Consider the following 16,206-nt stretch of genomic DNA (forward strand, 5'->3'; position numbering starts at 1 on the left):
AATTTATGTATCTACAAATCTAGTTTTCAAACTCTGGATAAAAGCAAGTGTGTAAAAGGATATTGATGGAATCAAGCACCCTATGTATAGTTAAAGAAATTCTAACGGGTCTATTTGACAATAATTAAAAATGTATTTGCTAACTTGAGAGTTTAAAGAATGGAGTTTTATTCTAAAAAAATAAAAGACCCACTTTATCACTTTAATCAATTATTCTTTATATTTTTATTAAATTAATCAACCACCATTCATGAACTCATGAACCACAATTTAACAAAATCAATTTGATATATCTTTTTTTTTTTTTTTTTTTTGCAGTTGACTACTAATTCCAATGGTTGAGAATTTCATGAATTAGCCATGTTCAACGTGACCTTAATTAGAATTGTTTGAGACAAAAATGCAAGCAAAGATCATGGAGTTATGAAATTAATCAATTACTATCAACCAAACTAGACTTATTGAAATCTGACCGAAGGAAACCTGTCTTAGGGAACAGATCGGTGACTGATCTCCCATGGCAGGGGCCAAAATACCCCGGACAACCCAAATTACGAGGAACCAACGCTAACCTCTTCATTTCCTCCTAATGCAAGTGAGTAAAACTCACCGAAATAGCTCGAAAGTAGGAGACACTCAAAATCGCCCAAAACCAGATAGCCGCACTAAAATGTATTATTTATCCATATCCCTATCCCACATACCAAACATTGAATAATAATTTTCTACTATCATATTTTTATCCTTATCCCAACCAGTTATCCTTATCCATATCCTAACATTTATTCCTATCCCTATCCTAATAGAATACCAAACACACATGTTTATCCTTCCTCTGTCTCAGCCTCCTATCTCCCAAACAAATATGAGATAAGTTATTTCGATTTTTTTTATCCCCATCCCACATTTTATATCCCCTAACAAACACCCTATAAGTTGACATTTAGGAGAATAATATACGGACCATTTAATCTAATATTATGTAAATAGGAACATCAAAATTAGTTTTGTATTGGTTTATATATTTTAAAGTGCAAAAATATCCTTAACGTTTATAGGTAGAAGCAATTTTATCCTTAATGTCTAAAATGATCAATTTTATCCTTAACATTGGTAGCCAATAGTAATTTTACTCCTAACATTAACACAAATAAAGTGTTTCTTATTCTACACCAATTGTACATAAGTTAATTTAAAAAAAGATTTATATGTTTTTTGCGATTTAATAATAGAATTGGAGATTAATATTTTTAAATTCGGTTAAATATTTGAATTTTTTTTGTCCAACTCACACAAAATACAATATTTTTTTTTATTTTTTCCACATTTAATCATATGTTTGTGAAGTGTAGAGGACAAGATTCATGGCCGAGAAAACAATTTGATTAATAATTTCTCCAATTGACCCAACTTGTCAACATTAGGGGTAAAACTGCACCATTTTAGACGTTAAGGGTAAAACTGTACCTAAGAGCTTGTTTGGATGGAGGTATTTTAAAGTAAGTGAGGGTAGCTAATCTTGTTTGTTTTGAGGTGTAATTTAATGTAATAGTAAGTGAGGGTAGGTGAGGTGAAATTTGGGTGATTTTCTTTACACCCCAAATTGGAGGGTAGGGAGGTGACAAATTTTTCTTTTCCAAAATTACCCTCTATAGTTTATTTTAAAATAAGACATTGTTTGGATATAAAAGTAATTTTGTATATAACTTACCTTACCTTACTTTACCTTACCATCAAACCAAACACAATTATATTATTAAATCATCACTTACCTTACCTTCTATCCAAACACAACAAATTATTTCATTCACTTCAATTACCTTACCCTACCTTATTTTACTTTAAAATACCCTCATCCAAACAAGGCCTAAGTGTAAACGTTAGAGGTATTTTTACACCTTGTCCCATAATTATATGATATAACATAACCCAATTTGATCTACTTGGCCTCGTAACTTAAAAAGTGTTTATATGTATAGAGACTCACCTTATTAATTAATATTGTTCATTTTCTCCATTACTTAATGTATTTAAGATTTCTTTATTAATATAAGGGATAAGATATCAAAATAGATATAAGTGTTTAAGGAAGTATCAATTTAGACTATACGAACAAAATGACACCAATGTTTACACAAACAAAATGACACTAATGTAGGTATAACGTTTACAAAAAAAATACCAATTTAAGCTTCAATTGTACTGTAAGTGGAAAAGAAATCAAAACTTAAAAGGAGTAATATGAATGACATATCACATTTCTTTATTAAGGCCAATTTTATTTTTACAATGTTTTGTAAACATTAAACCTATATTAGTACTATTTTTATAAATGAAACCTAAATTGATACTTCTTAAAAAAAAAAAAAAATTATTTTTATATCTCATTCCTTAATATAATCCAATCGTTTTACTAGTAGTTAATTTCTAACCATATTTTTTTTGGATAAAGTTCAAATAAAACCCATGTGGTTTCACTAATTTTCAGATAAAGGACTATAGTTTACTTTTTGTCAAAACAAGGATTGAGGTTTCAAACTTGGATTAATGCTATTAAAACCATCTTTAACGACCTGAAAATGAAAATTTTCAAGAATTAAAGTTGTTCAATGTCATATTTTCTATGGAACTGCATTTTCGATTTTCGAAAATCATCTTTTTTGGAACTTTCTCTCTCTAAACATTAACTTTCTCTCTCTTTACCAAACATCATCTAAACAATCTCAAAATAAAAAAGTTGAAGAATTAAAATTGCTTAAAATATTAGTAGTTCTTAAAATATGTCATTTTTGAAGTCGTCAAAGGTGATTTTAATAGTATCAATCGAAAAAATCCTTATTTTGTTAAAGTTAAAAACCTCAATCCTCGTTTTGACAAAAAATAAACCACAGTCCTTTATCTAAAAATTAGTAAAACCATAGGGGTTTTATTTGAACTTTACTTTTTTTTTTTTATTATTATAAAAGTGATCACTTTCATTGATAAAAGGAGGGGGTGTAGTCAAAATGAAGAGTCAACATCCGAACAACAGAAAAGGCTATCAGATTTGCTGATCCTTTAGAAGAAAAAAAACATAGTAGTATCAAAAAGAAACTAACAAAGTCTCCAAACCAAATCCTTGAATACAATTAAAAAAAAAAATCTCATAATCCAGAAATTCAGTAGTAAATCCGTTGAGAAATCCATGAAAACATATCCAAATTGCACACTCAAATCAATTATAGTCATCCCCGGAGACATCCAAAACTAAAACTGAAATAATGTACAAAACAAGCAACATCAAGATTACATTTCAGCCAAATATTAGATAGTGGCAATCATTGATGCAACGGATGTACGAAAAATTAAAAACACATCTACTATTGAAAATGTTATCTTTCCGTCTTTCTCACAGTCTATAACCCTCCGAAATTCCGACAGATCTGGCTAGAGACGGAATGCTCCTCAAATTCTTGAAAACCCCCGATCTTCCCTCTTACTATGGTCGCAAGATCAGCCCTCTTTTGTGAAAGTCACCGTCTGATTTAGGGAGAATAGATCTAAAAAACGAAAATGAAAGCGAAAAAGAGAGAGATCGAAACTTAACGTTGAGTCATCCAACTAAGTCGATAAATACACGAACTTCACAACAAATCAATCGAAAAAATACAAACAAATTGTGCATATATTATTTGTTCTTGAACAAAAAAATTTAGTAAAAAAGGATCCAGAAAACTGCTCTAGCTAAAAATCATCATACTGTACTTTACAAATATAAGAGCCAGTGGTTCATGTTCATGGCCTTCTGTAGTTCTGTTATTAAAGTTTCTGTTCATATACCACCATTTGCAGTCTCCTTGCTTTTTAAGCTTTTAACTTTACTAATGCTAGGCGGCTGATTCGCACTTTTCGCAGATTTATGAACGGTTTTCGAACCCTTGTTGATGATTTTCAGTGCTAATGTTTTCAGGGGAACTGTAATATCCAAAGGAACCAGAACATCTTCCAAATCTCTCCACGCAAAATCTTCAAAGTTCCCGTCGTCATACATCACTCTATACCACCCAGTTTCCGCGTCAAACTGACTCACCTTACCAGCGTAGTACTCCCCCCGAAACTCCTTCTGAATTTCCCTTCCTTCCAACCATTTGCCAAAGTTAGTATCTCCAACAAATTCTGCATCGCCACTAATCTTTTGTTGTACTTCTTCATCGGTACTAGAATTCGCAAGAACACAAGAGCTGCCACTTTGGTTGATGTCTGGCACGCCGTTAATAAGTACAGCAGGTTCTCCTGGTAACTTGAAAACACCAGTAAGCGAAAACTCTGACTCTGGACTCATATTATCCATATCTAGTACTTGTGTTCCGCGTCAAATAGCGTGTCGAACAACCTCAAAATGTAAAAATCGAATACAATGATGCTTTGAAATCGAGCTTAGAAACTGGCAACAAAATTAATCAAGATTTTTCTGAACTAAATACTTTGTAAGAAGATTGCCAAATGACTATCAAACTATCTATGCTGAAGCTTCAAGTTTCTAATAGTCACTACATTATTCGAATCACGATAGCTGTAACAATTGCTTCTCGTCATATTTCTGTTTTCCTGACTTAGGTTCCGTTTAGTTCTCCTTTTTGTAGCTCCTTTTTGTTGTTTTACCCTAAACATTGGAGATAGAGTGTTTGATTAGGATTGAGAAACAACTGTTTATAGCTATTTTAAAAGGAAAATCATCTAACATCTATTAGGTAATAACAACAGCAAACAGTAAACAACAGTTAAAAACAAGCACTTAGCCTCGAGTAGTACAACAAACTTAGAAACGAAAAGGGAACTCAACGAACTCGTGAAAAGGATGTGAAAGCAGTCAAAACAAGCCCTACCTACACAAGTTTAAGTTCGAACGAAATTTGTTTCATCCACACTTCCCAAATTCTAAGCCGAAGAAACTCCAAATCATCCTCAAGTCCTGAAAAAGCAAATGCTCATCAGCCTTGCTTGTTGCTTAATAGGCATTACAACCATTCAATCTGTCTACTTATTGTTCCTACCATGAAAAGCTCACAAATTTCTAATTTCGTTTATGTTTTTCTACTAGTTGCTTTCTATGTTACACGGAAACTAAGCCCTTGTTTGGGAGGAGGTTAATAGGAGTAATGGAAGGTTAAATATCAAATTAACCTTGTTTGGGAGTTGTTTTTTAAGAGTAAATGAAGGTTAATGGAAGTTAAATGTTTACTTCCTCTAACCTCCAAACTCTAAGCCCTTGTTTGGGAGGAGGTTAATGGGAGTAAATGGAAGTAATGGAAGGTTAAGTATTAAGTTAACCTTGTTTGGGAGTTATTTTTTGAGAGTTAATGGAGGTTAATGGGGTTAAATCTTTACTTCCTCTAACCTCCAAATTGAGAGTTAATGGGAGTAACGTAAACTTTTTTAAAATTTTTTGACTCTGCAGAGTAAATTTAACCTTCCTTCCCCTCCAGATTTAAATTCCCAAACAAAGTTCAAGATTTAACCTCATTTACATCCTATAAACTCCCAAACAAGGTTAATGTTTAACTTTCCTTTCCATCACTTCCTTTCCCTTTCCATTACCTCCATTAACTCTCACCTCTCTTAACCTCCCAACTCCCAAACAAAGGCACCTCTAAATTGGAGGTTAATGGGAGTAACATAAACATTTTTAAAATTTATTGTCTCTGCAAAGTAAATTTAACTTTCCTTCCCCTCCATATTTAAACTCCCAAAAGAGGTTAAACATTTAACCTCATTTACATTCTATAAACTCCCAAACAAGGTTAATTTTTAACTTTTCTTTCCATCACTTCCCTCCTCTTTCCATTACCTCCTTTAACTCTCATTTCCATTAACCTTCAAACTCCCAAACAAAGGCTAAAATGGAAACAGACACGAAACACGCAACACTGCTGAAAAGGCTAGTCTCCTATATGAGAGATGGTCAATCTAAAATAGTAATTAAGTTGGGGGTGTCATCAATTTCATAATCGTGTAATGTAATCTATATATATTTCACATGATATAAATAACAAAAAATTCATAATCTTGCCAAAAGGGTTGTCTCTAGAACTCATGTTATAGTGTCAGAAATTGATAACCCTAACTTAGGTGAACTTTGCGAAACTACTAACACAGGAGACATCCAACTAAAAGGGAAGGGGATAAGAATAGCAAATAGTCAATGTTAAGCAAGGAGAAAGAAATTTAGCTCTTGAGACAATATACAACTTCCCAATTTCAACAATTTGTGCCATCCAAATGTAAAAGATGAAGGAAACACCATGAAACCTGACAATTATCGCAGAGTTTGATTTCTTCAGAAAACGAGAATGGCTGAAAACATCTTCTCAGGAATTGTATCGGTTGTTGATTATAATAAGAAACAGGTTCGGCTATTTTTGAAGAATCATACAAGGTCAAGCAAACCCTAATCTCATTCAATTTTAACTAATTCCGATTGGTACGAAGAACAATTTGTACAGGAATCATATTTATAAAGACTTCAAAAACAAAAACCAAAATTTCCTATATATAAAATCGATCGAAATGTGCTTACCAAAGTGAAGAGAATTGTAAATTTGTAATTTGCAAGCTGAAATTGATATCTCAGTTTCGATGAAGATGTTTCCGAAACATTCTTTTCTCCAGCAGATTGAAAACCAGATTCATAATCGGAGTCGCAGTTCCTTTTTACAGTTACAGTATTTCTTCTCATTCGGTGCAGGCTCGTCCCTGAGCAGGGACAAGAGGGACGTCCGGGTCGAAGGATGAGAAGGGCCAATTATAGTAATGTATTAGTATCTATTAAATTATATTTGATTAAATTTAAAAAAAAAAATTACAGTGATTAAAAACGTTGGTATTAGATTCTTTCCAAATTAGTTTTTCTAAATAAAAAGCGTTGGTATTAGTTATTAAATAGTCTTTCTAAATTCGCTAATTTATCTCGGATTCTTTCCAAATTTCCTAATAAAAACTTTGGGCATCAATTCACTAATTTATCTCAAAGTATTTTTATAATTAACTTTCTTACCAATCAATACCAACAAAAATTTATAATTTATCTCTCTATTTTTTAATCACACTCCAATTCATCCTACATCCTCAGTTCATCTTCTCAATTCATCAGCTATATAATCAATTTTGTTTTCTAATCACCCCACTGTGAAACTTCCAATTACTAATAGCATTTTTTGTTGTCTTTGAGAAACTCTATCAGATTCTGATTTACTCGGACTTCAAAAGAAGTTTGAAAAAAACGTATCAAAATCTTCCAATTTCAAGAACTTTGACGCTAAACCTCGTTAAATGATGTGATTTTCAAATTTGATTTTTTCATTTTTCTGTTATCATGCTTTGTATCGTAAAAAGCATAAAATTTATTAGAATGATTTCATAATTTATTAAATTTAAGAAATTTACTTTTAGAAATGCTTATAGACATCATTTTGTATAAGAAATTGGATACTTAAAGCAATATAAAATGTTTTTATTACATATTTTGTTAAAGGATAAATAATTTATTAGTCCCCGCCTTTTTACCTAACACACTATTTAGTCCATCTATTTTGAAAAACACATTATAAGATCCCTATTTTTTTTCAATATTAACAATTTGGTCATTTTGTCTAGTTTTTTTAGATTTTTAACCGAATATATCTTAGCTCTCAGTACAGTTATAGTAGATACAAAATAGCCACGTAACTCTGTTATTTTCTGGCTATCTGTTTATGCCAAATATAACGGTTAAAAAGCTAAAAAAATTAGACAAAACGACTAAGTGATTAATATTTATAAAAGATAAAGATCTTATAATGTAACTCCGCCTGTGAGGGTCACTTTGTGGCATTTACAGCCGGTCCCAAGCCCGGACAAAGGAGGAGGGTTGCGGTAGGTTTGTGGCGGCCAGCGTAAAACTTAGCCACATCTTATGACATGAACCAGAATATGAATATTGTGGGGGCGTTCCCTACTCAGCGATGCGTTGCACTTCCTAGACCCGAGTGTAGTGAAAAATGTGCAAGGGTTGTTAGGTCGTCGCCCGAAGCGGCGCGCCATCCCAGGACCCGGGGGTGGTGTCAAATATGCAAGGGTTGCGGGTAAATAAGCTAGTCCAGGGTAACGGTAATGGTAGGGGTAGGGTAGTAGGTTACGGTTTGGGACATGGAACATAGGCTCTTTGACAGGAAGATTAGTTGAAATTGTAGATGTTATGAAGAGGAGGAGAATAAATATAATGTGCCTACAAGAAACTAAGTGGGTTTGAGCTAAGGCTAGAGAGATAGCTCATTGGGGTTATAAGCTTTGGTACTCAGGAAAGGATAAGGGTAGAAATGGAATAGGTATTCTTATTGATCGAGAGTATATTGATGATGTAGTAGCGGTGTCTAGAAAGAGCGATAGAATTATGAGTGTTAAGCTCGTGATAGAGGATGAGGTTGTGAATGTCATAAGTGCATATGCGCCACAAATAGGATTAGATGTCTCTATAAGACAAGCTTTTTGGGAGGACTTGGAAGAAGTGGTGCAACAGGTTCCTAGGGATGAAAAGATGGTACTGGGTGGTGATCTCAATGGACACGTGGGTTCTAGGCGAGATGAGTTTGAGAATATTCATGGAGGGCATGGTTTTGGAGATAAAAATGAAGCAGGAAATGATATTTTGGAATTCGCATCAGCCTATGACTTGAGTATCATGAACACATGGTTTATGAAAAGAACATCCCACTTAGTGACTTATCGGAGTGGCGATAATGCGAGCTAAATCGACTTCTTCCTAGTAAGGAGTGCTTGGAGGAAGAGTTATATTGACTGTAAGGTGATCCTTGGTGAGAGTACGACAACCCAACATAGAGTATTAGTGCTTGATTTTCAAAGTAGGAGATGTATAAGAAAACGAACATCACAAGTGGAGACTAAGATTAAGTGGTGGAAACTGCAAGGGGAGAATCAACAAAAATTTGTGGATGAGATGGCCAAAAAATATATTGGACTTCTAATATGGACATAGATATAGGTTCGATATGGACTAAGATGGAGCATAGTATAAAGGAAGTAGCGAAGGAAGTTCTAGGGGAATCTAAAGGTAGCATGCCACCGGGTAAGGACACATCTTGGTGGACAGAAGAAGTACGACAAACAGTAAAGAGTAAGCGAGAATCCTATAAAATATTAGGGAAATGCATGAGTGATGAGAACTACGAAAAGTACAAATAGGCTAAAAGAGAAGTAAAAAAGGTCATACGAGAGGCTAGAGCAAAGGTGAATCGGGATCTATATACAAGGTTGGATACAAAGGAAGGGGAAAGAGACATATATAGAATTGCTCGGATGAGAGATAGGAAGCCGTGAGATCTCGGAAAAGTTAAATGTGTGAAGGATGTGGACCAAAAAGTCCTAGTTGGAGATAAGGATATCAATGAACGATAGAGGTCCTATTTTGATGACTTATTTAATGGAGATTGCGGACAAGATGTTGGTCATATAAGTATCCCTCATGATATGATAAATCGTGACTGCATGCGGAGAATTCAAAAGGGTGAAGTCAAAATGGCATTAAATAAAATGAGATTGAAGAAAGCAATAGGACTTGATGGCATCCCTATTGAGATTTAGAGATGTTTGGGAGAGAGAGGAATCGAATGGTTGACGACGTTCTTCAACAAAATTTGGAGACACAATAAGATGCCATCAGAATTGAGGAAAAGTATCCTAATCCATTTGTATAAGAACAAAGGTGATGTCCAAGATTGTGCCAACTATCGAGGAATCAAATTAATGAGTCACACTATGAAACTTTGGGAGCGAATGATCGAACAAAGGCTAAGGAGGACAGTGAAGATCTCGGAAAACCAGTTTGGCTTTATGCCGGGAAGATCAACTATGGAAGCCATCCATCTAATGAGACAATTAATGGAGCACTATCGAAATAAGAAGAAAGATTTGCATATGGTTTTCATTGACTTGAAGAATGCATATGATAAGGTACCAAAGGAAGTACTTTGGTGGGCCTTAATAAGGAAAGGCATTTCGCGGAAATATATTGAAATCATAAAGGACATGTATGAGGGAGCATGCACCAGTGTACGTACCAGTGTTGGGAAGATTGAAGAGTTCCCTATTACGATTGGAGTGCATCAAGGTTCTGCACTAAGCCCATTTCTTTTTGCCATCATTATGGATGAAATAACGAGTTCACTTCAAGATGGTATACCATGGTGCATGTTGTTTGCAGATGATATTGTGTTGGTTGATGAGACGAAAGAAGGTGTGGAGAGGAAGTTGGAACTATGGAGACAAACTTTAGAATCTAAAGGCTTTAAGTTGACCCGAAGTAAGACAGAATATTTAGAGTGTAAGTTTAGCAACGATAGGAGTATGGAGGCAGGGACAATCACCCTAGATGGGAGAGTTGTTCAGACCTCAGAGTGCTTCCGGTATTTAGGATCTATTATCCAAACGGATTGAGAAGTAGATGGGGATGTTGCTCACATGATTAAATCTGGTTGGGCGAAGTGGAAGAGTGCTACAGATTTCGTTTGTGACCCCGGCATGCCTAATAGATTGAAGGGAAAATTCTACCGCACGACAATCTGACCAGCATTGTTATACAGTACGGAGTGTTGGGCAGTGAAACACTGTCACATTCATAAGATGTCGGTGGCGGAGATGCGTATGTTGAGATTGATGTGTGGTCATACGAGAAAGGATAGAGTGGGTAATGAAATAATTAGGACAAAAGTAGGGGTTACATCAATTGAGAATAAAATGAGGGAAAAACCGACTAAGGTGGTTTGACCATGTAAGACGAAGAGCGCTTGATGCGCCGGTTAGGAGGACTGAAGAGTGGCAAAAGGGATGTAGTGGTGAGGGGTAGGGGTAGACCAAAGCAAACTTGGAGGATGGTGATCGAGAGTGATACTAGTTTATCTGGGATTGAGGAGAATATGGTAGTGGATGGACAGAGTGGATGGAGAGAATTTGTGTCGCTGACACGACTTGATTGCACGATTTTCATATGTTGGCTCATGTTAGCAGATCCTGAATCATTTCGGGACTAAGACTTTATTGTTGTTGTTGTTGAAAGATCTTATAATGTGTTTTTTGAAATAGAAGGACAAAACAGTGTATTAGGTAAAAAAGTGGGCACTAATAAATTATTTACCCTTTGTTAAATGTAACAAGAAAAATGTTAAAATAATCTTCTTTTACACAATTTACTTTTCTACTTATTTTTTTATTTCCATTTATTTATTAGGATCTCATTTGGTAATTCACCCCGGGCCTCTAAAATCTCAGAGTCAGCCCTGATTCGGTGAGTCGGGTTTTCACAAAGGGTAAATTACATAATGGTCAGAATTAACAAATTATTTATAACTGTGTCAGACCCTTAAACAAATTTATTTAAATGTCATATCTGGTGGGTTTTTTTAAAACTGTTTTTATTTCCTGTAACTGAATAACTGAAAATTTGACAAAAACAAAAATAAAATTATGATATTCTGATATTTTAAGATTTAAAATCATATAATGATAAAATACATAAAAACGATTTTCATAATTGTAAATAAAAATTAGAATCTGATTTTCGGTGTAATTTCCTTTTTCACAAATCGCAGCGTTTTAGCATGTATAAAATGATAAACATTTCAACTTCGGAGCCGAGAGGCCCAATTGCCAAATGAATGAAGAACAAAATCTTGGACGGCCGTCTGCTGAGCTCCGCCGCCGGCCTCGACTGTGGGTTATACGGTCGCTTCCTCCAGTACTTAGCCGATCTCCGTCTAACTCGTCAAGGTAAGCAACTCCACACTCGACTTATCCTATTCTCTGTTGCGCCTGATAATTACCTTGCTTCCAAGCTCATCTCATTCTACTCCAAAACCAATCATCTTGCTTATGCCCGTCAAGTGTTCGATCGAATTCCCCTTAAGAACACCTTCTCTTTTAATGCGATGCTCATGTCCTACTCTCTACACAATCGCCACGCAGATGCATTTAGCCTTTTCTCTTTGTTAGTTTGTTCCAATTCAGGGATTGCAGCGCCTGATAATATTTCAATTACATGTTTCTTGAAGTCACTATCCAGTTTTCTGTCTGATTGTGTTATTTTGGCTAAGGAGGTTCATGCCTTTGCTCTGAGAAGGGGATTTGTTGCTGATGTATTTGTTGAGAATGCTTTGCTTACTTGTTATTCGAAGTGTGATGATTTGGTTTCTGCGAGAAAGGTGTTTGATAAAATGCGGGTGAGAGATGCAGTGACTTGGAATTCAATGATTTCAGGGTATTCTCAGGCGGGGAATTATAATGATTGTAAACGTTTGTATAGGGAAATGGTGGATTATTCTGGTTTCAGGCCTAATGAGTTTACTGCTGTCTCTGTTCTTCAAGCTTGTGGACAGACTACGGATCTTGCTTTTGGAATGGAAGTTCATAATTTTGTTGTTCATAACAATGTTAAAATTGATGTTTCTCTTTGTAATGCTTTGATTGGATTTTATGCGAAATGTGGGAGTTTAGATTATGCTAGGGAATTGTTTGATGAGATGATTGATAAGGATGAAGTTACCTATAATTCTCTCATATCCGGTTTGATGACTCATGGATATGTTGATCAAAGTTTGGATCTGTTTAGACAAATGAGAACTCAACAGTTGAGTACATGGAATGCAGTGATTTCGGGTTTAGTACAGAACAACCGGCGTGAGGGGATTTTCGATATGTTTAGAGAAATGCAGGCCCTTGGTTTTAGACCAAATGCTGTGACAATTTCAAGCATACTTCCTGCATTCTCAAACATAAAAGATGGGAAAGAAATGCATTCTTATGCTGTTAAAAATGGTTATGATCAGAGTATCTATGTTGCAACTGCAATTATTAATATGTATGGAAAGTTAGGACATCTTTGCAAGTCAAGGACAGTTTTCGATCGATCAAAATGTAGGAGCTTGGTTATTTGGACTGCAATAATCTCAGCATATGCTGTCCATGGAGATCCTAATACAGCTCTCAGTCTTTTCCATGAGATGTTGGATAGTGGAATTCAGCCGGACGAGGTCACCTTCACGACAATTTTGGCAGCGTGTGCTCATTCCGGGGTGGTAGTTAAAGCTCGAGAGATCTTCGATGCAATGCCTAAGAGATACGGTATTCAGCCGTTGATGGAACATTATGCTTGCATGGTAGGTGTTCTAAGCAGGGCAGGAAGGCTATCTGAAGCTCGAGAATTTGTTTCGCGAATGCCAGTTGAACCAAGTGCAAAAGTTTGGGGTGCTTTGCTTCAGGGAGCTTCTGTTTGTGGTGATGTTGAACTTGGCAAGTTTGTTTGTGATCATTTGTTTGAAATCGAACCCGAAAATACTGGAAACTACACGATCATGGCGAATTTGTATTCCGAGGCAGGGAGATGGGAAGAAGCTGATGAGGTTAGAAAGAGGATGAATGAAATTGGGTTAAAGAAGGTCCCTGGCAGTAGCTGGATAGAAACTAATAAAGGACTGCATAGCTTCACTGCAATGGACAAATTTAGGGAAAATTGTTCAGAGATTTTGTGAATTCATTCCATCTATAATTTATTTGATTGCTCCAATCTTCTGTTCAAGTTATATCTGGGATCAAATGCAGTTACCAGAATTTTGTCATCATACAGTTGGGAAGCTTTGAAGGCGAGCCTTGGCGCAACGGTAAACGTTGTTGTCGTGTGACTGAGAGGTCACGGATTCGAGTCTTAGGAGCGGCCTCTTGCCAAAAAAATTGGCAGGAGAAGGCTTGCTCCCAGTACACCCTTGCACCGGGCCGCCCTTTACAGTTGGGATGCTTTCAACCATTAGAAAACAGTTATTATTGAGAGAACACTACAATTTAACGAGGTTCGATCAATATTGTCTATATTTCACTAATGAGCAATATATTTATTTACAATAAAGAAGAAAACAACTTTGCCTTAAAATTAAAGAAGGCTTGTTTTTGGGATGTCTTTCCTAAAGATCTAAAGTTCTTTATATTATCTTGGGAATCCTTTGCAAAACTAAAACTAAGCAATGTGAGATTTGAAAAAATAAGTCAATTGCCAAAAATGCCAATTGAAAAAATAAGTCAATTGTCAAAATTGTCAATTGTCATGATCTTTTGAATTCCAATCAAATTTGTTTTCCATCATTTTCTAAATTTAGTAGTGTCGTCAAATGCAACCTTCAAATTTTGAGAACCTTAGTCAAGTTCAAACAATGTTGAAATTTGATTTATGTTACCACCTTTGTTGCTATATGAGTGGGATTGTGAACGGTCAGAATCTTTTAAAACTGTATTTGACATGTTTTAAGAATTTCTCTTGTGAAATGATATTGGACGTCAATATTGCTTTATTCATGCATGATAAACTTGGTTTTCTACTAAATAAATAACACTTTAACATGCTTCTGGCCAGATCCGAAGTCTTTCATAAACCCGTGAAGCCAAATTGCCTCGGTAACGACCTTTGCAACTGCCATGTACTTCACCTATGTTGTAGACAAAGCAACTGTTGAATGTAATGTAGATCTCCTCCAACTAACTGGTGTCTTTGCTAAAGTAAACAAATAACCAGTAGTTGACTGTCGGTTATCTAAATCATTAGCATAATCATAATCACAATATCCAACTATGTATTTGCTAACTTTCTCATCCCACTCAAACATCAAACCAACATCCACATTATGTTGGATATACAATCCATTTCACATATTGCCAATGTCATTTACTAGGGTTATGCATATACCTGCTCACAACTCCAATTGCTTGTGAAATGTCGGCCTCATACACACAATCGCATACATCAAGCTACCAATAGCATTTTCATATGGAACATTTGACAAATATTTTTATTCTTCATCACTTTCAGGAGATAGAGTTGCCTTGAGCTTGAAATGAGAAGAAAGTGGAGTACTAATTGATTTTGCTTTTTCATCATACCAAAATGCCTCCTTATGGCCTCTGCAAATTCCTTCATGGATATCCTGAATGATGTAATACCTTTTGGTAAACCCCAACACACTTGAACCATGAGTGATTGAAAGATCTTTTGTAAAGAGCTATGGGTAAACCCGACACACTTGAACTATTCGACTTGCAAATGAGAAACAAATAAACTTTTTATAGCTTTCATGATTAGTAACCATTCATGTTCTTTTTAATTACTTCTCCACTAATCTTACTAACTTTTGTATGCACTTTCGAAGAGGCTTTATGCAACAAAACCACCCTCTCAACTGAATGCAGTCTTCGCAATGATAAGAGCGCAAACAAATTAGTAACTACCGACTTAAAAAGTGAAAAAAAAATTAAATATTCATTAATAGGTTGTGATAACTGAGTATCTGAACTGTGCACACGTGTCCCAATGTCTCTACGAACTTCCTCAACATTTACCTGTAAAATATAATCACAGGTCAGACGAGGCCGGAGTATGGCAAACCCGCTCCGATATCCAAGTCAATTTGATGATTTAGGAAGAGTTTGAAAGTATGGACTAGTTGTAAGATAATTGTTAACGTACCATATCTGGTGGTTATATCTGTCTACATATAGGGCTTTTAGACCGATGCTTTTACTAACTAGGAATCCTTATGAGTTGAAGATGTCAGTATCCTAGCAAGAGGCTGGAGCTTCTAAAATCGCCTTTAGGCGGACTCTGTTGCACGTGATGTTTTTGTCTAAAGGGATAGTGCTGATATCACGTGTATGATGTGTGTGATGTCATATTAGGTTGGTATTATATATAATTGACCTACTCATATAGTGAGAATTCAGTTACGAGAATTAAAAAAAAAAAAACTCATTAAAAATGGTGTAAACAGAGTCAGATTCCAAGTGTCTGTTATTATTATTATTATTTTATTTCAAATATTAAATATAAAATGTTTGATTATGATTGACAACATCAAAAATCAATTAATATCAGATCTGTCTATGGGCCAGGGTACCCGTCCGACCCATCCATCTCCGTGTCTTTTTGGGTTAGGTTTGGACAATGAAAATTGAACTTAGACCCGGTGCGGTCCAGATCTGCTAAAATCCGTCTATATTTTAGGCAAAAATTGATTAAAAAAATAGCACATGCCGGTTCAACCCGGACCGTCTATTAATATTAATTAGTAAATTTATATATTTATATATTAAATATTTATTTTTAAATATAAATTTTATTTTATTTAATGAAAATTATGTATA

General features: G+C 35.1%; 2 protein-coding genes across 3 annotated transcripts; one reads left to right on the top strand and one right to left on the bottom strand.

Moving 5' to 3' along the window:
* Positions 1-3,639: 3,639 nt before the first annotated feature.
* Positions 3,640-6,754, bottom strand: LOC136207969 (dirigent protein 17-like). 2 transcript variants are annotated; one of them, XM_065998827.1, is made up of 3 exons: positions 6,557-6,754; positions 4,866-4,951; positions 3,640-4,642 (listed from the first exon to the last, which is right to left on the bottom strand). In XM_065998827.1, exon 3 carries the CDS (start codon positions 4,328-4,330, stop codon positions 3,812-3,814), a length of 519 nt encoding a protein of 172 aa, XP_065854899.1. In that variant the 5' UTR covers positions 4,331-4,642; positions 4,866-4,951; positions 6,557-6,754; the 3' UTR covers positions 3,640-3,811. The 2 variants fall into 2 exon arrangements, with proteins under 2 accessions (XP_065854899.1, XP_065854898.1); XM_065998826.1 differs by lacking the exon at positions 4,866-4,951.
* A 4,923-nt stretch (positions 6,755-11,677) lies between these two features.
* On the top strand, positions 11,678-13,588 carry LOC136209929 (pentatricopeptide repeat-containing protein At2g37310). The gene has a single exon (XM_066001561.1). It carries the CDS (start codon positions 11,685-11,687, stop codon positions 13,551-13,553), a length of 1,869 nt encoding a protein of 622 aa, XP_065857633.1. The 5' UTR covers positions 11,678-11,684; the 3' UTR covers positions 13,554-13,588.
* Positions 13,589-16,206: the final 2,618 nt, after the last annotated feature.

This window comes from Euphorbia lathyris, chromosome 10 (genome assembly GCF_963576675.1).
Source record: "Euphorbia lathyris chromosome 10, ddEupLath1.1, whole genome shotgun sequence".
Taxonomy (NCBI): domain Eukaryota; kingdom Viridiplantae; phylum Streptophyta; class Magnoliopsida; order Malpighiales; family Euphorbiaceae; genus Euphorbia; species Euphorbia lathyris.

Coding starts and splice junctions, on each gene's coding strand:
- LOC136207969 (XM_065998826.1), bottom strand. CDS start 4,330: ATGGATAATATGAGTCCAGAGTCAGAGTTTTCGCTTACTGGTGTTTTC.
- LOC136209929 (XM_066001561.1), top strand. CDS start 11,685: ATGAAGAACAAAATCTTGGACGGCCGTCTGCTGAGCTCCGCCGCCGGC.